The 24,339-nt window shown below is 47.6% G+C and overlaps 2 protein-coding genes across 3 annotated transcripts; one reads left to right on the forward strand and one right to left on the reverse strand.

Annotated features, from left to right (window-relative positions):
- Window positions 1–4,674: 4,674 nt before the first annotated feature.
- On the reverse strand, window positions 4,675–19,816 carry slco4a1 (solute carrier organic anion transporter family, member 4A1). The gene is made up of 12 exons (XM_084680939.1): window positions 19,380–19,816; window positions 12,551–13,593; window positions 11,608–11,698; window positions 10,671–10,792; window positions 10,243–10,354; window positions 9,980–10,134; window positions 9,434–9,692; window positions 8,523–8,685; window positions 7,917–8,092; window positions 7,577–7,641; window positions 7,306–7,454; window positions 4,675–7,041 (listed from the first exon to the last, which is right to left on the reverse strand). The coding sequence occupies exons 2-12, from the start codon at window positions 13,395–13,397 to the stop codon at window positions 6,802–6,804; spliced, it is 2,379 nt and encodes a 792-aa protein (XP_084537065.1). The 5' UTR covers window positions 13,398–13,593; window positions 19,380–19,816; the 3' UTR covers window positions 4,675–6,801.
- An 85-nt stretch (window positions 19,817–19,901) lies between these two features.
- LOC146252706 (zinc-binding protein A33-like) lies at window positions 19,902–23,204 on the forward strand. Of its 2 annotated transcripts, XM_084680941.1 has the most exons (3): window positions 19,902–20,545; window positions 21,455–22,139; window positions 22,258–22,433. In XM_084680941.1, exons 1-3 carry the CDS (start codon window positions 20,318–20,320, stop codon window positions 22,302–22,304), a joined length of 960 nt encoding a protein of 319 aa, XP_084537067.1. In that variant the 5' UTR covers window positions 19,902–20,317; the 3' UTR covers window positions 22,305–22,433. The 2 variants fall into 2 exon arrangements, with proteins under 2 accessions (XP_084537067.1, XP_084537066.1); XM_084680940.1 differs by having other exon boundaries at window positions 21,455–23,204.
- The last annotated feature ends 1,135 nt before the right edge of the window (window positions 23,205–24,339 follow it).

Here is a 24,339-nt window from a genome sequence, read left to right on the forward strand (position 1 = left end):
TGGTATTCCAGACCTGACGCTGTGAGGGTGGGGGGCAGAGATGTGAGGGTAGTCTAGGTACTGGATGGTAGAAGTGTTCTTGTCCTGGTTACTGGATGGTAGAAGTGTTCTTGTCTTGGTTACTGGATGGTAGAAGTGTTCTTGTCCTGGTTACTGGATGGTAGAAGTGTTCTTGTCCTGGTTACTGGATGGTAGAAGTGTTCTTGTCTTGGTTACTGGATGGTAAAAGTGTTCTTGTCTTGGTTACTGGATGGTTGAAGTGTTCTTGTCCTGGTTAATGGATTGTAGAAGTGTTCTTGTCTTGGTTACTGGATGGTAGAAGTGTTCTTGTCCTGCTTACTGGATGGTAGAAGTGTTCTTGTCCTGGTTACTGGATGGTAGAAGTGTTCTTGTCCTGGTTACTGGATGGTTGAAGTGTTCTTGTCCTGGTTACTGGATGGTAGAAGTGTTCTTGTCCTGGTTACTGGATGGTAGAAGTGTTCTTGTCCTGGTTACTGGATGGTAGAAGTGTTCTTGTCTTGGTTACTGGATGGTAGAAGTTTTCTTGTCCTGGTTACTGGATGGTTGAAGTGTTCTTGTCCTGGTTACTGGATGGTTGAAGTGTTCTTGTCTTGGTTACTGGATGGTAGAAGTTTTCTTGTCCTGGTTACTGGATGGTTGAAGTGTTCTTGTCCTGGTTACTGGATGGTTGAAGTGTTCTTGTCCTGGTTACTGGATGGTTGAAGTGTTCTTGTCCTGGTTACTGGATGGTTGAAGTGTTCTTGTCTTGGGCAGGATATATGCAGCAGTTCAAACATGGTAAAGGTGTCAGCAGATCCACAGGAACAGAAATATACAGTGTTTACTACAGGTAGATCTACATCTGTATATACATGAAGAGGTGTATATAAACATGCTAATGATGGTGCATCCAGGTGTTTAGACAGTATATTTATGGTAGAGCTGAAGAGGTGTATATAAACATGCTAATGATGGTACATCCAGGTGTTTAGACAGTATATTTATGGTAGAGCTGAAGAGGTGTATATAAACATGCTAATGATGGTGCATCCAGGTGTTTAGTCAGTATATTTATGGTAGAGCTGAAGAGGTGTATATAAAGGTGCATGTGTCAGAGGCACAGGGACATGCAGGGGTGACTAGAACAGAGAGGACATGTTGTAGTGAAGACACTGACCATCCTCTCTGATTGATCTGTGACTCACAGAGAGATAGAGTGTAGATGTGTGTGTGTGTGTGAGTGTGTGTGTGTGTGTGTGTGGGTGAGCATGTGTGTGAGTATGTGTGTGTGTGTGAGTGTGTGTGTAAGCATGTGTGTGAGTATGTGTGTGTGAGTGTGTGTGCGTGTGTAAACCTCCTTCGTGAGCACGGTGCTGAAGGCACAGCCCCCCTCATTCATTACTGGAACACTGAGAGCATGATTATAGATGTGTGTGTGTGTGTGTGTGTGTGTGTGTGGTGCCTGCCAATATGTCTTATAGAGAGAGAGAGAGGGGGGAGAGAAAGGTATTGAATTCAGAGTTCTGGAACCTTCATGAAGGTTTTCCGGTTCTCCTGATGGTTCCATGTAGAGAACCTGGGCTGTTAGGAGGAGTGACATCATCGCTCGATGTGTGTCAGGTGGAGCTGATGCACCTCCTCCTTCCCGCAAGGTGCAGTCATTCCCTATACGATGACTGAGTATCGGGTGTGTGGATGTCTTGCATGACGTTGTCCATATGCTGTGATTTAATTTGCATGTGATTGAGTGTGTGTGTGTGTGTGTGTGATTGAGTGTATGTGTGCGTCCATGCGGTCCATATGCCTTGATTGAGAATGTGTTGCAATGAGCATGCTAATGTCTCCATCCTCCAGCCTCTATCCTCCAGCCTCTATCCTCCAGCCTCTATCCTCCAGCCTCTATCCTCCAGCCTCTATCCTCCAGCCTCTATCCTCCCAGCCCCTGTTCTCCCAGCCTCTCTCTCGCTTTCTCTTTCCTTCCTAGTCATCATGTGTCTGTGTTGGTCACCTCTGGGTCAGTGTAAAAGACTGTGGAGTCACACAGTCAGTCCAGCACAGTCAGAAAAGCTGGCCACCTGCTGGTGGAGGTGGAAATGACATGATGTCACCACCTGCTGGTGGAGATAGGAACAACATGATATCTGCACCGTTCAGCCAACAGTCCGAGGTGAGTGTGAGTGTGTGTGTGTGTGTGTGTGTGTGCGTGCGTGTGTGAATGTGTGTGTGTGTGTGTGAAAAAGACAGAAACACATGTTTGGTTTTGAAATGTGTTGTTTCATGCGACAAATTTATGAGATTATGTTTGAAATTGTTCAGTGGCGTGTAAAATAGGAGTTTGACAATCTGAGCATAAAACTTGTGCATACATGTGTGTGTATGTGTGTACGTGTAGATGTGTGTGTGTACGTGTAGATGTGTGTGTATGTGTAGATGTGTGTGTAGGTGTGTGTGTGTGTAGATGTGTGAATGCGTGTCAATGCATGTTTTTACATGTGCGAGAACGTGCAACAGAAGTGCAGTGGTGTGAGGATGGGTTTTCAGATGTCTGCTGAAACATTCCAGACACACACACACAGACTAGAAAGATATCCATGGAAACAGATTCATTGTCACACCAATTCATTTCCAGTTTGAGTCTTTTTATTTCAGTGACTTTCTGTCTCTCTCTTTGCCTCTCTCTCCCCCTCTGCTGCTCTCTTTCTCTCTCTTTCCCCTTTTTTAGACGGCTGGGAATAGGCCTACATCAAACTTTTACCAGCATTTAGAAAGAAAACATAAAAAAGGTAACCTAAGCAGATGTGACGCTAGCAAAGCTAGCTACAGTTAGCTACCTAACGTTTGCAATTTGCGTCTGTACCCAAACTATTCAGAAATCCCTTTACACAAAAAGATTTAGCGAGTAAGCTACCTATGTAACGTTACATACTGTGTTTCTCGGCGCTAGTTTCAGTTGCTTGCCAGATTTGCGATACTGAGCCAGGCCTCATAAAGATATGTAGCTAATGATAACGTTACATCAACTTTAACTCAGGTCAGCTGCATACCTCTCCCGACTTGCAGTTTTATACAATCGCTAAGACACTTTTTTCAATATCTTTAACAAGTTTCCTAAACTTTTAACACAGTTAGCACAACATCCGTCTGTGTAGGCTGTACAATTAAAACATTTCTTTTTGCTTTGACACAAAATGCATAGAGTAGGCTAAACACACATTTTAAGTGCTTGAACTTTTACACACAAGCTCAACCAAGACCAAAACAATCTATTTTTACTGCCAAATTTTCCAATGTTTTCCCACTGTCAGCAAAACAGATAACATTATGTTCAAAACCTAAATTATTGGCTAAAGTCAAAGTGAACAGCTGTTTATATTGTGAATTGAAACACAAATATATCCCCTGTATTTTATTCTATTGCTACTGAGAAACAGCTGAAGTTATGCAAATAGGCCTACTGTAAATCACAGCTGATTCCCAACTAGGAAACACTCAGGTGTTGAGGTTCTTTCACTTGCATGACCATATGGTATAGACAGTAAAGAGGACCTCTTTGGGCTGATCTGGTGTGGAAAAATAACAATATAGAGCAACACGAAGAAAGTAAGAATACAGTAATGCCTGCACAAGGGAGAGGAAGACAAGTACCAGGACAAGGGAGAGGAGTGGAGCAAGGGAGAGGGAGAGGAGTTAGAATGTGTGGTGGCGCTCAGAGAAGGGCCAGAGCTAGGTAATACTGTAAATTGAAGCTATATTGCATATTTCTTGCAGTAATGACCTGTTGCAAATGAAGCCTTTACTGCAGCAATTGTTTCTATCTTCTTTTTTTCAATACAGTAACCGTACATTCTATAAAGCTACTCTGAGATGGGTCATTTGGTCTTTGTTCTGAATTTACGCAGCAAAAGAAACAAAATGCATTTACTAAACCCAACAAAACAAAAATGTAGAGGCTTCAAAAGAAACTGCATTGCAAACACAATCTATAATCCATATACTGTGTGACCTGACACTTACCTGCATAAATGAATGCAGTTTAATTCCATCTGATGTTAGTGTTTTTTATGACATAGTGCTATGATTGACTAAATGTTCCTGTGAAAAGAGAACGGGTGTTAGTGTTTGGTAGACATGGTTTCATGTTTAGTGTATTTTTGTGTTATGACAATTGGCGTTTGAGTTTAGTTTACAATGTGTGATTTGGAGCATGAAATTAACAGTTTTGCCAATTGTGTGTGGTAGGTGTGTTGGTGCGTTAAGAGTTGTAAAACTTGTTTAAGGTATTGGAAAAACTGTCATAGCAATTGTAAAAAACTGTAATATTGTGAAGTTAAACGCTGCGGTACGGCGCTCGTTCACTTGGGTGAGAGAGAGATGTGAAAGCAGAGAGCGAGTTGGCTACTAATGCGCCTCCACGTCGGAGAAGAAAAACTAACAATCAAACGCATTAAAGAGGCTGCTTTGCCTGGCCTTAACCACACAGCACTAGTTTAAGAGTGATGTTGAGTTCAAATACACAGTTACAGATCAAATCTAACTTTTTACTTAGTCAAACCCTACTGCTTGGGTTTTTTGAGTGGTCTAGTCTTGACCCGGTTTCGCCCTGCCTTGCAATTGGTCTTGACTCGGTTGTGATAAACTCTGGTCTTGCAAAAACAATAACGACAAAACTAGTAATTCACCTGTTCTTTTTTATAAAAAACATGACAATTTCAGAAATATTTCCGTACAAATTATTGATTTCCGTTCCATTTTTTTGTCAATAAAAAAGTATGCAAGAAAAGCAAAATCTTAGGACACACACAGAAACACACACACACAAACGGGAACACACACGCACAAACACACCCAAAAGAATGCACACTTTCGATCAGCAGGACATTAGGACGGAAATGGATTGGCAGGCATTTGGGCCAATGGGAGATAATCAAACAGGAAGCAGGAAGTGCAAGGCAGGAAGTGGTCAGGTGAAAAGCGGTGCCATATTAGTATTTTTATCACAGGATCAGAACAGTTGTTCCATTAGGACACAGCTTAGCTATTCTGGGAACTGGATCATAGTACTGGTTTAACATCTGCCAAATGATCTCCACATAAAGATGTCATTACACAATATCTTACATCATGTGAAATCCCCCCCAAAATGAATACATGTATGTATAAATAATAGTAATACAGTAATTTGATTTATAAATAAAAACCTCTGAATAAATAAAGGTGAAACAACAAATAGCATCAGATCAGGTTATCACTCATCACTCTTGGCACACAGATACATGTTTAATGTTTTTTTTTGGTTTTGGGGCAGATGGTCGTGTCTCTGGGATAGATGGTCGTGTCTCTGGGGCAGATGGTCATGTCTCTGGGGCAGATGGTCGTGTCTCTGGGGCAGATGGTCGTGTCTCTGGGGCAAATGGTCGTGTCTCTGGGGAAGATGGTCGTGTCTCTGGGGAAGATGGTCGTGTCTCTGGGGAAAATGGTCATGTCTCTGGGGTAGATGGTCGTGTCTCTGGGGAAGATGGTCATGTCTCTGGGGCAGATGGTCGTGTCTCTGGGGAAGATGGTCATGTCTCTGGGGCAGATGGTCGTGTCTCTGGGGCAGATGGTCGTGTCTCTGGGGTAGATGGTCGTGTCTCTGGGGCAGATGGTCGTGTCTCTGGGGAAGATGGTCATGTCTCTGGGGAAGATGGTCATGTCTCTGGGGAAGATGGTCGTGTCTCTGGGGAAAATGGTTGTGTCTCTGGGGAAGATGATCATGTCTCTGGGGAAGATGGTCGTGTCTCTGGGGAAAATGGTTGTGTCTCTGGGGAAGATGTCCCTTCCTGCACAGACTCAGTGAGGTCGCTCCAGCACCTCTGAGTTCCTGTGGATCAGTAGCAGGTGTCAGTATGCAGGAGAACTGAGAGAGAAAGGATATCTGCTGGGGTAATGACAGGTCCAGTAGTAATGTATCTAGGGTAATGACAGGTCCAGTAGTAATGTATCTAGGGTAATGACAGGTCCAGTAGTAATGTATCTAGGGTAATGACAGGTCCAGTAGTAATGTATCTAGGGTAATGGCAGTTCCAGTAGTAATGTATCTAGGGTAATGACAGGTCCAGTAGTAATGTATCTAGGGTAATGACAGGTCCAGTAGTAATGTATCTAGGGTAATGACAGGTCCAGTAGTAATGTATCTAGGGTAATGACAGGTCCAGTAGTAATGTATCTAGGGTAATGACAGGTCCAGTAGTAATGTATCTAGGGTAATGGCAGTTCCAGTAGTAATGTATCTAAGGTAATGACAGGTCCAGTAGTAATGTATCTAGGGTAATGACAGGTCCAGTAGTAATGTATCTAGGGTAATAAAAGGACCAGTAGTAATGTATCTAGGGTAATAAAAGGACCAGTAGTAATGTATCTAGGGTAATAAAAGGACCAGTAGTAATGTATCTAGGGTAATAAAAGGACCAGTAGTAATGTAACTAATGACAGGTCCAGGGGGGGTTAGAAACGCCAGAACTTTACTCCACATTTCTCATGCTTCATAGTCAAGGCTGGGACACAGTGCTTATCACACACACATACACACACACAGAGCCCTCTGACAGGAGAGGGTTACCATGCCGACCACTATCAGTCTGGCTCCATCCAGGGCTGACACTCTGAACATCATCTTTTGAAAAACTGTTTGTTTACAGTGGCTCAGACGTCTCCATGGCAACACACAGTGATCTCCTTAACGCGTCCACACACACACATCCACACACACATTCACACACACACACATTCACACAAGCACTTGCGCTAGGCTGCAGTGTGAGGTCACAAGTGGGCGTGTTCATTGGTGATGATGTGGTCCAGGGAATGGTCCTTAACGGGGAGGTCGCTGCAGGCTTTGCCCACCTTCCCTCCCTCCATTCCCCCCTCCCTCCCGCCCTCCCCCTCCCTCCCCCTCTCCCTCCCCTCCGCCCCTGGGTCCGTGCTGTCACAGCTATAGTGGGGGGAGTCCGGGGGGGGCTGGTAGAGAACACTGGCCAACAGGAAGAAGACAGTCCCCAACACCTGGGGGGAGAAACGTGGGGGAGGGGAGAGAGAGGTGGGGGGTGGGGGGGAGACAGGTGGGGGAGGGAAAAACCGAGAGAATTAGACTTCAGTGATGGTGGATATTGTGAGGTAATGTGGTGAGGTAATGTGGTGAGGTAATGTTGTGAGGTAATGTTGTGAGGTAATATCCTGAGGTAATGTTGTGAGGTAATGTTGTGAGGTAATGTTGTGAGGTAATGTACTGAGGTAATATCCTGAGGTAATGTTGTGAAGTATGCCTGCCTTGTAGATGATGCCAGCGATGAGGGTGTATCTGCTCATGGCAGAGTTGTGGTAGAGGTAACAGGAGCCCTGCTCCCCACACTGGTCTTGCCACAGCAGGCATGAAATGTCGATCACAGAGCCGAACGCGATGGGGCCAGGGATTCCACCTGTGTGTACAACCAAGCCAGTCTGAGTAGAACCAAGCCAGTCTGAGTAGAACCAAGACAGTCTGAGTAGAACCCAGGCTATCCTACGTTCTTCCCTGTCTGGGTAGAACAGGAGAACCTACCAAGTGTCCGCACCACGATCCACTGTATGCCAAGACCAAAAGACCTCTGGCTGTCTGGGACACACCTGTGGGAAGCCAGGGAGGCAGGTCACACACACACACACACACACACACACACACACACACACACACACACAGGAATGATCTGTGTGTATCTATGGGGTGTGGTGTGAATGTGCAGATACAGATAGTGTGCGTCTATAGGATTAGTGTGTAGCGTCTTGATGAATGTTTTCAGTTTTAATGTCAATATTATCTTTCCTATTGGCTATGCATTTCTTATAGACTTCAGTCAGTCTAGGTCTGTGTCCTATTGGCTGCAGCTGCTGAGCCCGCCCACCTTAGCGTGGCGGTGAGGGCGGGGATGGAGCAGAGGAAGGTGAAGGAGATGACCAGGAAGAGGAAGATGAGGAAGGCTGGCATGTGGTGGCAGGTGCTGCTACACTTCCCTGCCGACGCCAGCCCCTCCCCCTCCCACGACACATTACCCCCCACACAGCTGCAGCTGGAAAACACCTGGGGAACACACACACACACATACACACATACATACATACACACACGCACACACAGACACACACATACACATATACACACAAATGGGTTGTTTTACTGGCCTAGTGAGGACCAACATTTCACTTGACATTTAAAATCAGGTTGTCCCCAATCTCTTATCCCTAATTCCCATCAGTTAACCCCTGACCCTAACCGTAACCCCTGACCCTAACCGTAACCCCTGAACCTAACCGTAACCCCTGACCCTAACCGTAACCCCTGACCCTAACCGTAACCCCTGACCCTAACCGTAACCCCTGACCCTAACCGTAACCCCTGACCTTAACCCTTCATGTCATTCTAACCCTTAACTCCTAAAACCCCATGGAAATAGCAATTGAAGTTGTGTAGACCTTGAAAAGGTCTGATAGCTGTGGTGCAGGTGGCGTACCTGTCGGCCTGTGGCGTGGTCGGTGTGGTTGAGGGCGGTGCAGCCAGCATGACAGGGGGAGTAGTACATGACTCCGTCAGCTCCACACACGGGGTTGTAGCGCTCCCGCACACAGCTGCAGCCTGAGTTACACGCAACTGTCAGGTTGCCCTCCACCCACGCCCTGGACAGGAGGGAGATACACTTTACTGCCCCTAGTTTGCTTTCTACATTCTATCATCTGTACAGGACTGGGTGGACGAGGAGAGGCTAAGAGAGGGCAGGAGAGGCTAGGAGAGGCTAGGAGAGGCTAGGAGAGGGCAGGAGAGGCAAGGAGAGGCTAGGAGAGGCTAGGAGAGGCTAGGAGAGGCTAGGAGAGGGCAGGAGAGGCTAAGAGAGGGCAGGAGAGGGCAGGAGAGGGCAGGAAATGGCAGGAGAGGGCAGGACAGGCTAGGAGAGGCTAGGAGAGGGCAGGAGAAGGCAGGAGAGGCTAAGAGAGGGCAGGAGAAGGCAGGAGAGGCTAGGAGAGGGCAGGAGAGGCTAGGAGAGGCTAGGAGAGGGCAGGAGAGGCTAAGAGAGGGCAGGAGAGGGCAGGAGAGGGCAGGAAATGGCAGGAGAGGGCAGGACAGGCTAGGAGAGGCTAGGAGAGGGCAGGAGAAGGCAGGAGAGGCTAAGAGAGGGCAGGAGAAGGCAGGAGAGGCTAGGAGAGGGCAGGAGAGGCTAGGAGAGGGCAGGAGAGGGCAGGAGATGGCAGGAGAGGGCAGGAGAGGCTAGGAGAGGCTAGGAGAGGGCAGGAGAAGGCAGGAGAGGCTAGGAGAGGGCAGGAGAAGGCAGGAGAGGCTAGGAGAGGGCAGGAGAGGCTAGGAGAGGGCAGGAGACGAGACAAGGTAAGAGGAGAGACCCTTCTAAATTCAACAAACTCTGAGAGTCACCTGTGTGTGGGCGGGGTGTAGCTGGGGTACTCATGACCCTGGTCCTGGTAGGGGGGGTTCTGGGGGGGGCGGTAGGGCGCGTTCACCCCAGCCATGGGCACGTTGGGACAGTGGACAAGGAAAATGAAGACAGCCAGCAGGCTGACCAGGGCACACAGCATGCAGAAGCGGATGATGCCACGGCAACGCAGGTTCATCCTCTTGACGATGTAGCCCCCCAGGAAGGTGCCCCCTCCACCAGCAGGTACCACCATGTAACCTGGACGGGGGAACTTTACATGTTTACAGTTTATACAGAATTGTAAATATAGATTATCAAAGTGACTATGTTTGAACAATGGTATTCCTTCACCTTCGCCTTGACCTCCTCCACTTCCTCCCTATTCACCCATCCACTCCCTCTAGCTCTCCTACCTTCTACCTCCCCTCCAATCCTGTCCCTTTCCTTCCTCTACTTCCTCTCTCTCTCTCTCTCTCTCTCTCTCTCTCTCTCTCTCTCTCTGTCTCTCTCTCTCTGTCTCTCTCTCTCTCTCTCTCTCTCCTCACCAAACCAGGTGGCTGCCTCGGAGGCACTGAGGCTGAACTGGGACTCCAGGAACTTGGGTCCGAAGGTGGACATGCCTGCGATGAGCGTGGCCTCGGTCGCCCCCGCCAGACACAGGAACAGGAAGGGAGGGTTCTTCAGTAGCAGCAGCACCGACCTGGGGGGAGCAGGGAGGTGTTTAGAACATGACTCCTGCCAGTACATAAAATGAACTCCATCCTCCTACACCACACACACACACAGTCTGCAGTCCATACTGTCCTACCTGGGCATGTCCTTCACTGACTTCCCAAACTGGGGGTCGGAGGCCGTGACCTGGCTGCCATCCCTCAGCTGGTGGGCCTCCGAAACACGCATAGCCTGGTACTTCTGAGAACCTGAGGGGAGGGAGGGAGGGAGGGAGAGAGAGAGAGAGAGAGAGAGGGAGAGAGGAGAGAGAGAGAGAGAGAGAGAGAGAGAGAGAGAGAGAGAGAGAGAGAGAGAGAGAGAGAGAGAGAGAGAGAGAGAGAGAGAGAGGGAGAGAGGGAGAGAGGGAGAGAGGGAGGGGAGGGGAGGGAATAGTAAGGGAGGGGGAGTGGGAAGAGAGGGAGGGAGAGAGAGGGGGGAGAAAGAGAGAGGAGTGCATAGGGTGTTATTACCTAGTTTTTCCTTCACCACAGGAAGACAGTAATAGTGGTGCAGAGGGTGGCTTACCTGGTAGTTGCCGTGGGTAACCCAGGATGGGCAGGGCGATGAGCAGAGCTGCGGCCCCCCCCGCCAGGAAGCCCACCCACCACGCCCCCACCCACAAAGGGTTCTCTGGAGTCAGCTCTGTCCTGCACACACACACACACATACACACATACCCCCCCCACACACACACACATATACCCCTCCCACACACACACACACAGACACATACACGCACACACACATTGAAAGGAGATTTTTTTTTACCTCTGTGGATTCACACCTTTCTCCTCCAAACCACTAGAGGGCAGTGTTGTCCTTTTATTTGTTAGCTCTGAACTTCTGTCTCTGTATTAGCCTTAGTACATGAAGAATTAGAGGACTGAGGGACTAGGGGACAGGAGGACCGGGGGACAGGAGGACCAGGGGACAGGAGGACCAGGGGACAGGAGGACCAGGGGACAGGAGGACCAGGGGACAGGAGGACCGGGGGACAGGAGGACCGGGGGACAGGAGGACCAGGGGACAGGAGGACCAGGGGACAGGAGGACCAGGGGACAGGAGGACTAGGGGACAGGAGGACTAGGGGACAGGAGGACCATGGGACAGGAGGACTGGGGGACAGGAGGACCGGGGGACAGGAGGACCGGGGGACAGGAGGACCAGGGGACAGGAGGACCAGGGGACAGGAGGACCAGGGGACAGGAGGACTAGGGGACAGGAGGACTAGGGGACAGGAGGACCATGGGACAGGAGGACTGGGGGACAGGAGGACTAGGGGACAGGAGGACCATGGGACAGGAGGACTAGGGGACAGGAGGACCGGGGGACTAGGGGACAGGAGGACCAGGGGACAGGAGGACTAGGGGACAGGAGGACCAGGGGACAGGAGGACTAGAGGATAGGAGGGCTAGAGGACAGGAGGACAAGAGGAGGACTAGGGGACTAGGGGTGTACTGACCTCTGGTGTATCTCTGTGTAGATGTTGAGGAAGTAGCCTCCCAGCAGGTAACCAGCTGCAGGTCCCACGATGGCCGCTGTGTAGAAGATCCCTAGGGGAGGACAAAAGAAGAGCATTAAATCATTTCCTGTACACCAATTCCTGTTGCACCTACATGGTCCTTCCTGTCTGGGTAAGATCAGAAGAAGTTATTGTTTCTGTGGAGTTCTGTTCTCATAGGGGCCAGGGAGGGGAGGGACAGCTGTGATTGGCTCACAGATCAGGTGAGTGGGCGGAACCACTGGCCCTCCGTGGTAACAGGGTGCCTGGGGCAGGTGGTGTGACTACAGGAGCCAGAGAGGGTCAAACTGATAGAGTGCACTGAGGCTGTGGTATTGATCGATGTTGATGGATCAGGAGAGAAAGTGGTGGAGGCCTGGAACACAGATACCTTACTGGTCCACACACAGCTAGCACAGCTAGAACAGCTAGCATGGACAAGACCACAGCTAGAACAGCTAGCATAGACAAGACCACAGCTAGCACAGCTAGAACAGCTAGCATAGACAAGACCACAGCTAGCACAGCTAGAACAGCTAGCATAGACAAGACCACAACTAAAACAGCTAGCATAGACAAGACCACAACTAAAACAGCTAGCATAGACAAGACCACAACTAAAACAGCTAGCATAGACAAGACCACAACTAAAACAGCTAGCATAGACAAGACCACAACTAAAACAGCTAGCATAGACAAGACCACAACTAGCACAGCTAGCATAGACAAGACCACAACTACCACAGCTAGCATAGACAAGACCACAACTAGCACAGCTAGCATAGACAAGACCACAACTAGCACAGCTAGCACAGACAAGACAATAACTAGCACAGCTAGCATAGACAAGACCACAACAAGTACAGCAAACAAGACCTACTGTCACCTGTCTAGTCCTACTCACCTATGTAGACAGGTGCGTAACTGGACTTGACGTTCTCGTCCAGGTATGTGACGCCCAGCGTGTAGAGGGGCGTAGCCCCCACGCCGTGCAGGAACTGCCCCAACATGAACACGTAGCGGTAGTCTGAGAGCCCGCCTCCCTCGCGGCCCAGGCAGGGGCTGCTGCGGTTGGCTGAGCACAGCCCCGCCTCCTCCCTCTTGCTGACCTGATAGGCCGGCGTAGTGAAGTGCGGCAGGGCAAACACCAGCGAGCCCAGTGCCATCACCAGCACGCCCCAGCCCAGCCAGCGCGGCTTGTGCCCCGTCCCCCCGAAGTAGCTGACGAAGGCCAGGCAGACGCAGGCGGCGATGTCATAGGAACTGGCGATCAGGCCGGCCTGGTAGCTGCGCAGGTCGAAACGTCGCTCGATGGAGGTGACCACGGTGTTGATGAAGCCGTTGACGATCATGCCCTGCAGGAAGGAGGCCACGCACAGGAAGAACAGCACCCAGCGTGGGGTGTTGAAAGCCTGCACCGCCCGCGGGGTCAGACGGCCCCAGCCGCACAGCTGCTCCACCTCCTCCGGGACGAACTTCACCCCCAGGGGTGTGTCTGGGTCAACCAGCCCATACGGGGGGCCTGTCGGCGGACTGGGCTGGCTGAGGAGGTCCCTGACACCCTTGGAGGATGCATCTCCGGAGGGACTTCCAGGGCTGTCAGGGTCCGAGCCCAGGGGACTGCCCGCCTGGGAGTCAACAGGACTGGGAGTGTCCAGGGAGGAGGCTCCCCGGGCCGGGGGCCAGTCCTGGAGGTCCAGCAACTCCTGCTTGGAGCTGAAGGAAGCGTCGCCGTTCAGGAGAACGGGCATCTGTCTGGGGGGGAGGGGGGGTGTGACCTGATCTGGCTGGTCAGATGGTTTGGTTGTGTTTACGAGGAGTGACAGAGGAGGAGAAAAGGGACATTAGGGGGAGGCTGCAGGGAAAGAGGATAGATGAGAGGGAGGTGCTGGGCTCTACAGGGAGGGAACACAATTTGCCGCTCTGTGGCTTCTGCGTAGGGTCATCCTGGACAGGAGGAGAGAGGGAAAGGGGGAGAGAGAGGGGGAAGAGGATAGGATGAGAGAGGGAGGAGAAAGGGGAGGAGAGCGTAGGAGAGAGGGAGGAGAGAGGGAGAGGGGTGGAGAAAAAAAGAGAAAAAGATACAGGGAAAGAAAGGAGAGAGATGACAGGGAAAAACACAATTAGCTATCATCATTACAATGTTCTGTAAAACAACACCATAACCACAAAACTGTAACCACAACACTGTCACCAAATATTGTACACAGAGTCCGCTCTGTTCTTTGGAGACATGGCATAGTGTGTGTGTGGTGCTGCCAGGGTGCTACAGCGGCCCAGAGGACCAGCACTGTCAGGACAAAGACTGAGCCCGTTAGGCTGGAGGCCTGTACAGAACCAACACACTCAGCTGCTCCAGCCTGGTACGCTGCCATTACATACCAGCCAACCAGCCAGCCAGATAGGTAGACAGTTAGTTTGCTAGACCTCCTTCTCCCCCAATATCTTATTATTTAATTTACCTATTTTTCCATCTCTATCACCCTCTTTCTTGATTCTCCTCCCTCTCCCCCCTGTCCTCCCTCTCCCCTCTTCTCCCTCTCCCCTCTCTCCTCTCCTCCCTCTCCCCCCTCTCTCCTCTCCCCACTGTCTCCTCTCCCCCCTCTCCCCTCTCTTCCAAACCCACCCACGAACCACTACAGGAAGCGACAGTTGATGTAGTTTGAATACTATCGTGCTCCGCTACTCTGCTAATCTTGAGTCTCATAAATGGAAATGTTGAAATGTGTAAATAGTTAGAAAAGTCCTGGTGGCCAAGAGGTACTTGAGATCATGACCTTTGCAGGACCAGAACACTACACAACCCTGAACCACACAACCCAGAACACTACACAACCCAGAACCACACAACCCAGAACACTACACAACCTTGACCCACACAACCCAGAACACTACACAACCCAGAACCACACAACCCAGAACCACACAACCCAGAACCACACAACCCAGAACCACACAACCCAGAACACTACACAACCCTGAACCACACAACCCAGAACCACACAACCCAGAACCACACAACCCAGAACACTACACAACCCTGAACCACACAACCACAGATACATTTATTCATTTAGCAGACTGTTTTATCCAAATTGACATACGAAAGCTGTTATGCACCTGTGTGTATAAACAGTAGCTATATTGCTAATTAAAATGATCTTGATCTGGCTTAGCAAACTGTCTTTTAGTTGTGGATTAGCAACAGCTCATCAAACAGCTCTAAACATGACTCACACTTGAATCTTTCCTTTAAAAAAAAGCATATTTAAAACAGGTGTAGCTAGCTAGAATAGGCAATTTTGCTTCTTGTTTAAGATTATTTATGTTGAAGTAAAACTGCTTTGTAATGTTGGAGAAGGAAGAGAGCAGTCAGTGTTCTGCACCTCCAGATCTGAGAGGTTTGCTGACGAGAACAGGAGTCGCCCTGTCAGACCACGTTTACCTCTTGTGTTTCATCTATTTTGAGATACTCTTAAGAAAATCCTCTTATCTCGTTCAGCTTTGTTCAGCTCCTCCTCCCCTCTCTCCTCCACTCTCTCCTCCTTCTCTCTCTCCTACTCCCCCCTCTCCTGCTTGCCTCTTTTCTCTCTCTCCTGTCCTAATAAGTACATGTAACAATTACAACAATTTGAGATTAAACAACAAAAGGTTTCCCCTACCTGCACTTCACAACATGGCTGTCAGCTCACAGTCCCAAACAAGAGAGAGAGCTGGAGGACAGGACAGAGACAGACAGAGACAGACAGAGACAGACATAGAGAAGAGTCTCATAATATGAGCCAGTCTCTACAACTTCAAGCTTCTTAAACCCTGACGCTGAGACAATCAGACTCCTGCTGGTGACGTCTTTAACCCTGCTGATAGCCCACCTTGACACACACACACACACACACAGAATAATCCTCCTTTCAAATCATGCTCAGTGGTTGAATGTGTTTGTTTGTGCAAAAGCACACACATCCTTCAGTCAAAATTTGGTCAACCTTTTGAAACTTTTTTTTTGAAAAAGTTGTTTGAAAATATTTAAATCTTTGTAAAAAAAATTATAATTAAGGAAACCTTTGGTCAAAAATATTTTTAAACCTTTTTTCAACCTTTTATTATTTTATTACAAAATATATTTTGTAAACTTTGTAAACTTTTTTTACAATTATTTTTTCCACCTTGAGAAACAATTTTTTCGAACCTTTTATTGGAAAAAATTGTTTTAACCTATTGAAACTTTTTTTCAGAAACTTTATTTTGAATAAAATATTCTTTCATTCTTCATAAAAAGAAATGGACAACTTTTTGTCAAAAATATTTTTCAAGCTTCCACACACACAGTGAAACTGGAGGAGAGGGGACAACAAAGAAGCCTAAAACATAGTAGAGTAAAGCAGAGTACAATAAAGTACAGCAGAGTGTAGTAGAGTCCTCATCAAGTACTCATGAATGATACCAAAGTTTATTTTTGCACTTTTTAAAGGGGGCTGTGTGTGTGTGTTGAGGGGGAAGCTGTGTGTGTGTGGACTAGTATGTGTGTGTTGGGGGGGGGGGGCTGTGTGTGTGTGTGTGGGCTGGGTTATCCTGTACTGGTGCTTGTCTTGGAGCCAGCAACCTTTCCTCCTCTTTGGTAAACACTGTTGTGTTTCAAGTGTGTGTGTGTGTGTGTGTGTGTGTGTGTGTGTGTGTGAGAGAGTTGCTTCAGTTTGTCCCTTACAACCTCAGCTGGACCTGGACAGCACTGTGACCCTACCTCCACCTTACCTTGACCTTACAGTGACCCTGCCATGACCCTTCCTCCACCTTACCTTGACCTTACTGTGACCCTGCCATGACCCTACCTCCACCTTACCTTGACCTGACTGTGACCCTGCCATGACCCTACCTACACCTTACCTTGACCTGACTGTGACCCTGCCATGACCCTACCTACACCTTACCTTTACCTTACTGTGACCCTACCATGACCCTACCTACACCTTACCTTTACCTTACTGTGACCCTACCATGACCCTACCTACACCTTACCTTTACCTTACTGTGACCCTACCTACACCTTACTGTGACCCTGCCATGACCCTACCTACACTTTACCTTGACCTTACTGTGACCCTACCATGACCCTACCTACACCTTACTGTGACCCTGCCATGACCCTACCTACACTTTACCTTGACCTTACTGTGACCCTACCATGACCCTACCTACACCTTACTGTGACCCTGCCATGACCCTACCTACACCTTACCTTTACCTTACTGTGACCCTACCATGACCCTACCTACACCTTACCTTTACCTTACTGTGACCCTACCTACACCTTACTGTGACCCTGCCATGACCCTACCTACACTTTAACTTGACCTTACTGTGACCCTACCATGACCCTACCTACACCTTACCTTTACCTTACTGTGACCCTACCTACACCTTACTGTGACCCTACCATGACCCTTCCTCCACCTTACCTTGACCTGACTGTGACCGCTGGTAAAGCTGTCATCTGGGAGGCCAGGTCTAAAGCATCTGGGAAGTTGAGCTAACAGGGAACATGTTATTAGCTCAGTGTTTCCCCTATGTTGATTTTGTCGTGGCGGCCCACCACCGCTACATTTCTGCCGCCACGGTATCAGAAATAGGGCTGTACAAGACAGGCCGTCTATCAGCAGTGATTGTTAGAGTGCATGTCGGAGAATAGCAAGGACACGCTTCACAGCGCAGTTGAGATTGCGTGTGTGCATCCTTGAGAACTGTTAGTCGTATAACTTATGTTTTCAGTTCATTAAAGCCTGTTATTGTATTAGTCTACAGTTATTGCAATTTTAAGTTAACTGGTGATTTTCGTTGTTTGTATTCTTCCCCTGCTAGCATAATTGCATGCCTGTTGATTCAATAGCGATTGCTGCCCTTGCTCACGTTTGTATTTTAGGTACATTATTATGCTGAAGTAGTTTTAATTACTCACACTGACCTGTATGTTTTTCCTAAACACACATCCACAACCATAGGACTGTACAAAGAACAAAGTGTCTGAATAGAGGAACCAGAAAATAGGAAGTTAATTGTGAAAGGTTTTTGTTAGATACGATAAGTGGGAGGGAACTTGACAAGGGAATGACTAAAAGCTCCTCATCGTCATGGTGACCTCAGACCTCAGACCTTTTCTGGTTCTGTGATAGTGATGGTTACCAAGCGACTGACTTATACTATACTGAGAAAAGAGTACAAAGTACAAACATACATGAGAGATCCACACTAACCTGGGAGGAGGAAGAGGTGAGGAGGGGAGGAAGAGGAGGAGTGGAGAGGGGGATGGGGGGAGGAGGAAGAGGAGTAGGGGAGAAGAGGAGGGGGAGGAGGAGGGGAAGGGGGGGGGGAGGAGAAAGAGGAGTAGGGGGGAAGAGGAGGGGGAGGAGGGGAAGGAGGAGGGGGAGGAGGGGGGGATGCTTAACCTAAACTAGCTGACAAAACAGACAAGCAGGAGACCAGGAAATACCAACTAGTGTAGAAATAATCCACCACACTAGTCTTTGGTAATGATTTTCCTATAAATAACTTGACAAGTATCCTTTTTACTAATATGACCTTACTGTGTGGAACAAAACAGTCACATTGCGTTACACAATGTAACACGCATGTGACGCCCAGCCATGCAGGGGGCAGTCACTGTGAGTGAGGGGTGAACAGACACGGTTTGTATAAGAGTAGATGTTACTGTGGCCAACTCACGTGAGCTTAACAAAACAGTCACATGATCACAAAGTTCACTTTGTTGATCAGTTTACAAACCTTTCACAATCTGTTTGACCCGAGACGCTTCCGCATCCTGGATCCAGCTGGGGCGCGCGCAGGTGTTACCGTTCGGTCGAGCTCAACTCCCGACATCAAATGAAACTAAGCGAAGCGCGTGGCGGTGTTGCTTGATTGCACATACAAACAAAGGATTGGAAGAACCCCCCCCCCCCCCCCCCCCCGCAACCACATCACCTAAGATTAAAGTCCGTGGATCAGGCATAATTCAGTTTTGTGTGAATCCGGATCACGCGGAGTAGGCAAATGACCACCCTGGCAGCAGGAGATCAAGCCGTAGCTCCTGTTATGCAACATGTTCATACACTAGCATGGTTTTTGATTGAAATATCAATTGGTACTTAAATATACCGCTAATCATGCAAAAAATAACGAAAACAAACGTTTTCTGAATATGATTTCAGATGTGGGAATACGTTCTACCTGCTATGTTATTCACTGGTTTTAATAGGCTACTAAATAGCCTTTTCTTAATCCATAATGTGACATGACGGCGGGTTATGAAATCATGCTGCTTTTAACAGTAAAATAATACTGAACACTTTTGCCTACGCCTCGCGGATTAGCTGGGAAGCACGCTCGAGATGGATTAGACAGACGCAGATGTTGTTGATCAGAACAACGGGCCTTTTGTCTGTTCATCAACCGCGATTAAAACAACTGCAACGGACGAAAGGCAGGCCGTTTAACAAGATATTCAGCTCTGATAGAGACGTCCCGCGAAGCAGAGTAAATCATCCTTTACCGTGTGAGGTTGTATAGCATGTGCGCCACACTCACTGCTCGTACTGTTCAGACACGTTGACGGGAGCCACAGCCCGCCCTGCGCGTGCCGCTGGCTGCTGATGCTGCTCCACAGGCGCGAGAGCATCACTGATACGACCCTCTATGCTACCCATGTGAAAAACGAATAATAAAATATTTAAGATACTCACCTGTAGATATCCAGCTACCGAATGAGCTTCGTAAATATAATAAAATTTTAAAAACACAATGTTACATTTCCAACCCGTGAAATCCTTGATATCCTTTTTATTCTTCCTCTCTCCTCTCCCTCCTACCCGCGTGCTACAGTTTTAACGGCGATGGCGGCAGCGTCTATCGGTCGCTAAGCGCTCGTGAGTCCGCGAATTCAAAAGGAGCTGATGTCGCCCAATGATCATCAGCTTCTCGTGGCGCTACCGCCGCTCGACCAATTGCCGGTAGATGAGTGGAGCGGATGACAGTTTATCAGAATGACTCGGCGGGTCTGTGGCTCCGCCGTGACCTATCTTTCTCAGAAATCTAAATGTAAATTATGATGAAAATATATTTCCGCGAGTGCACACAGAGTGCAGAGCTCGAGCTGCTGCAGTCAGTACATCCTGTATCTGACAGGTGTCTAGAAAAAGGCTCGTTGTCAGAACGCACCTAGCCCCGGCCACACGGAAAAGGCACGTGTATATCTTTATCCCAGTGTTGAAGTAATAGAAGTTGTCTACCCGCCTTGTAGAAAGTCTGGAAGGACGTGGACTTGACTGATAGTTCCATACACACGTGTTATTTGAAGCTCTGGATTTTAGAATATTCTGCTCTGTTTTATTGTTTGTTGGGGGTTCATTGGGGTGTTTTGGATTCTATAGTGGCATTCTGGATTATATTGTGTAGTTTAGGATGTGTGTATTGTTTTTACAGTTTGTTACAGACGTTTTTTTCTGGAAGTATCCGCTAGATGGCGATGTTGCGCTTCTCTTGAAGTGCCAGAAAAGTTACTACGTGGTTATTTTTCACTACGTAGTTTCAATTCTTCCTGTTTGGACATGCGTTAGGTTTCGTTTAGTCGTGAAGGAGGAAGTTCCCTCATTCTGGTTGTGAAGTAACACAGCTGCTGGACATGGCCTCTGCTTCCTTCAGGGCTGAGCTCACCTGCTCCGTCTGTCAGGACATCTTCACTGATCCAGTCAGCCTCACCTGTGGTCACTCCTTCTGTAGGGAATGTGTCTCCGGCTCCCCAGAACAGAGAGCATGTCCATGCTGCCAGGCTGTCTACGCTGCTAATCTGACAACCAGCCTCACCCTGAAGAAGCTGTCCGACACGGCGAAGGAGGACATTAGGAACAAGGTAGTTTGAACTTTGACATGGGAACTGAGTTACTGTGTGTGGTCAAAATTGGTATTAAACCAGTCTCAACCAGGGGCGTAGCCACAGGTAGGCCTGGGTAGGCACAGGCCTACCCAATGTGTTTTAAGGCCTATCCAAAAAGGAAAATATCTCCAAAAAATGATGCACCGGGTGCACATTGCAAAGTAAATAGGCTAAGTAAAAATAAAACTGTAAAGATATCTATCCGTATTTTTCTAGGCCTACCAAAAATATTTGTCTGGCTACGCCCCTGGTCTCAACCCGTCCGGGTGCGTATCCCAAAGCCATTGTAGTTAAAGAGGCTCTTGAAAATGCAAGCATGTTCGGGAAACACTTAATAACGATGGTTGGTTATTTTGCTTGTAGAACGCTAAGACCCATTGTTATTGGGAAACGCAGCCCAGCATAATTACACGGCTGCAGACACTCAACCTTATCAGCACAAGACAAATTCAACAGTTCATAGGCTATAAAACTTAGATAGGCAGTTGTCAAGGATGTGGAGTGCAGGGTTGGACCCAAATGCAGGAAAGCAGGCAGGCCGAGTCTGAAACAAAGGTTTATTTGACACACACTTATGTTTCCATTACAAAATAAACAGACTTGGTCTCTGCACCTATTATGATTCAAGAAATATGTCTCTTTGCACTTTTAAAATAAATGTTACTAAATTACAAATAGAATATAGAAAAAATTATGAAAAGTGTTATTTGTTTTTACTCATCAAGCCAGTATTTTGTTTATCATTTGCAATGTCAAATGCAATATTTTCTTATGACTAGTTTACCACTTTTTATGTAGTATAAAATACGTTGTAGTTGATATGTGTTAAACGCTATGATGAATAACACCAGGTTGACCTGTGCTGATGGTGGTGTTTCTCTCCAGAAGGGGAGTTCCTGGATGTGTGCAGAGCATGAAGAGAAACTGAAGCTGTTCTGTGAGACCGACCAGCAGCTGGTCTGTGTCATATGCAGAGATGGGGAGGAGCATGACGGACACAAGTTTAAACCAATCAAAGAAGCAGCCCAGATCAGGAAGCAGGGACTAGAGGACACTATGCTGCTCCTCATTGGTCAAAACAGAACCACTGAAGACCTGATCAAAACACAGGAAGGAGAGAAGATGAAACTCAATCAGAAAACCCAGCATCTGAAGGTCCAGATCAGCTGGCAGTTTGATGAGATGCAGCAGTTCCTGAAGAGGAGGCAGACGGAGATCCAGAACGATCTGGAGCAGAAGAACAAGGAGGCTCTGAATGAGATGGAGGTGAATCTAGAGAGGCTGAAGACCCACCTGTCTGAGGGGCAGGAGAGGGAGAACTGGATGAGGTCTGAAGGAGATGTCTCTGAGCCTGAAGCCTTCCTGAAGGGCTGGGCGGAGAAGATGAGAGAGCAGCCGTCTAGAGCAGCTAAGATGACGCTGGTACCTGAGTCTCTGTCCTTCAGCCCCTACAGCAGTCACCTGCAGTTCCTCGTCTGGAAGGAGATGCTGCAGATCATCAAACCGCTGCCCGACAGACTCATCATGACACCAGGAAATACGAAGCTGACCGTCTCTCACGATGGACGCAGTATGTACAGCACTCCCGAACCCACCCAGTCTCAACATGATGTATTCCACCAAGCACATTCGTTTAACTTTGGAAGTGCAATATCTACAAGAACTAATTTAGCATTTTCTACACCTAGAACTAGTTCTGCAAGGTTCTCTTCAGGCAAGCCAGACTATGCTGTGAGCGCCCCCTTCCCCGACGGGCAGCATTACTGGGAGGTGGAGGTGGGGCTGGGGGCTCTCTGGGAGGTGGGTGTGACGCATAACAACCTCATAACTGCTCTCCGGTATGACGGTCAACAATATCTCATCAAACAGGGCAGAGGTACAGCTAGCCCTTCGTCCCCGGTAACAGACGCACCTCGTAAGATAGGCGTTTACCTCAACTGTGAGACCAATGAGCTGTTGTTCTACAATGCCGACAATTCGATGCTGATTCATACTATAGTTGGCGGTATGCAGAATGTAGCTTCCTATTGTGCTGTTGGTTATAATAAGGTGAGTCCAGACCCTCTGAAGATCTGCTGGTACTGAAGTCCAGACCCTCTGAAGGTCTGCTGGTACTGAAGTCCAGACCCTCTGAAGGTCTGCTGGTACTGAAGTCCAGACCTAGGACTGAACGTCACTGTGCTTGGGGTTTTCAGAAGGTAGATTTAAGTTGGGTGTAAAAAAAAAAAAAGGAAAAGCGACACTGATATTGGTAACACTGACATAACTAGCAAAAATACATAAATAAACATAACTGCTGCATGTCATTAGCGTGAATAAATGGGATACTTTAAATGAACTGAGAATAAATGTCAATTGAAAACAAGATCATTTCTTTTCTATATTATGTTTTTGCTATTTTTACATAAAGCCATTGTCATACATAGTTATTGTAAATGCTTTAATATTTGAATACAGGCTTTGTTATACAGGTATTGTCTAATTTGTTGTGTTGTTGGAAATGTTAAGTTTTAACACAGCCAATCATGTTTAACGGGTGAAACAGGGATTTAGCTATGGAATACCTTGAACTCAAAATGTGTAAAACATTTTTCAAATCTCATATTAAATAAATAAAATGTGAATAATTACCTTCTTTAACCCTACAGTATGTAACTCATTATATATAACCAAGATGGCAATATCATAAATATTAATAGGATGTAGGATCTACCTCAGTGACCCATGGCAGGACTGGATGATGTCATAACCACAGCCCCATATCCACTGGTCTGAGTTGTCAGATAGGAAGTTTGATGATGTTTAAACAGTGTCTGAGTGTCTGTGGGCCCAGAACCTCCCGCTCCAGGAGTCAGCAGTCTCAGAAGGGGGGGGGGGGGGGGGTAGCAGCATGTTACTCATTAACTTGTCTGACAGGAAATCATGGTGCCCGAGGCAATGCAAGCCATGCTATTTACCTTCCAATGTGAAGGGTTGTGTTTCTTTACTGGGCTGTTAGCTGAGAAGAGCAGCTCTGATTGGCTGGGCAGTCATGATGCTCTGCAGCCACTGAGAGGCAGATTAAACTTCCAGCGCAACAACTCAGAGGAGAGGTGTCTCCTTGAGAGGACGTCTCTCCTTGAGAGGAGGTCTCTCCTTGAGAGGAGTTCTCTCCTTGGGATTATCAGCCCACAGTATCACAACTTCACTTTTGTTATTGGTGATAAACATGTTCAAACTCCAGTCTCTGTAGGCTTTGCAAGTTTCTGGAAACTACAGGTTTTATTTGCTCATTTCATCACCGATGAATCGATCCAGAACAACTTAAAGGTGTGGCTGGGCCTGAGGATCCTTGGAGTGCAGCTGTCTGGAAGCTCCAACATCTACAGCTTCACCTCCTCCTCCTTCCAGGCCGACAAGTCTACCATCTTCTCACACCTGTTCACACTACAGGTCAGTTTCCGTGTAGTGATTTATTATGTTTATTTACTTTGTATTCATATTGTATTTGTATACACTATGTACATACTTTACCTCAGCATACGTCCAAGCCTCAGTTTGATATTTCCCAGCATGACCTCACTCTCAGTTAGTAAGTAGTTGGTAAATGTATAGGTATAGTTAATGAGAGCAGTAGCTCATATAGGATTATAACTTATTTTATTATTTATCACTTTCATTTAGGCTGCTAGGAAATTGTAAAGAGGGGCAGGAAAAATAATTCCAAGGTACCTGTTCTTGTTTATTTGCTGTTCAACTGGCAAATAAACCTGAGATTTGAGAGTGAAACG

This window comes from Hypomesus nipponensis, chromosome 18 (genome assembly GCF_054491055.1).
Source record: "Hypomesus nipponensis isolate SF chromosome 18, ASM5449105v1, whole genome shotgun sequence".
Taxonomy (NCBI): Eukaryota; Metazoa; Chordata; class Actinopteri; order Osmeriformes; family Osmeridae; genus Hypomesus; species Hypomesus nipponensis.

Excerpts from the sequence above, each read along its gene's own strand:
- slco4a1 (XM_084680939.1), bottom strand. The coding sequence starts at position 13,397 with ATGCCCGTTCTCCTGAACGGCGACGCTTCCTTCAGCTCCAAGCAGGAG. Across the intron at positions 10,355-10,670 it reads TTACCCACGGCAACTACCAG|GTTCTCAGAAGTACCAGGCT; the intron begins GTAAGCCACCCT and ends CCCTCCCCTCAG. Across the intron at positions 10,135-10,242 it reads TCAGTGAAGGACATGCCCAG|GTCGGTGCTGCTGCTACTGA; the intron begins GTAGGACAGTAT and ends TGCTCCCCCCAG.
- LOC146252706 (XM_084680940.1), top strand. The coding sequence starts at position 20,318 with ATGGCCTCTGCTTCCTTCAGGGCTGAGCTCACCTGCTCCGTCTGTCAG. Across the intron at positions 20,546-21,454 it reads AGGAGGACATTAGGAACAAG|AAGGGGAGTTCCTGGATGTG; the intron begins GTAGTTTGAACT and ends GTTTCTCTCCAG.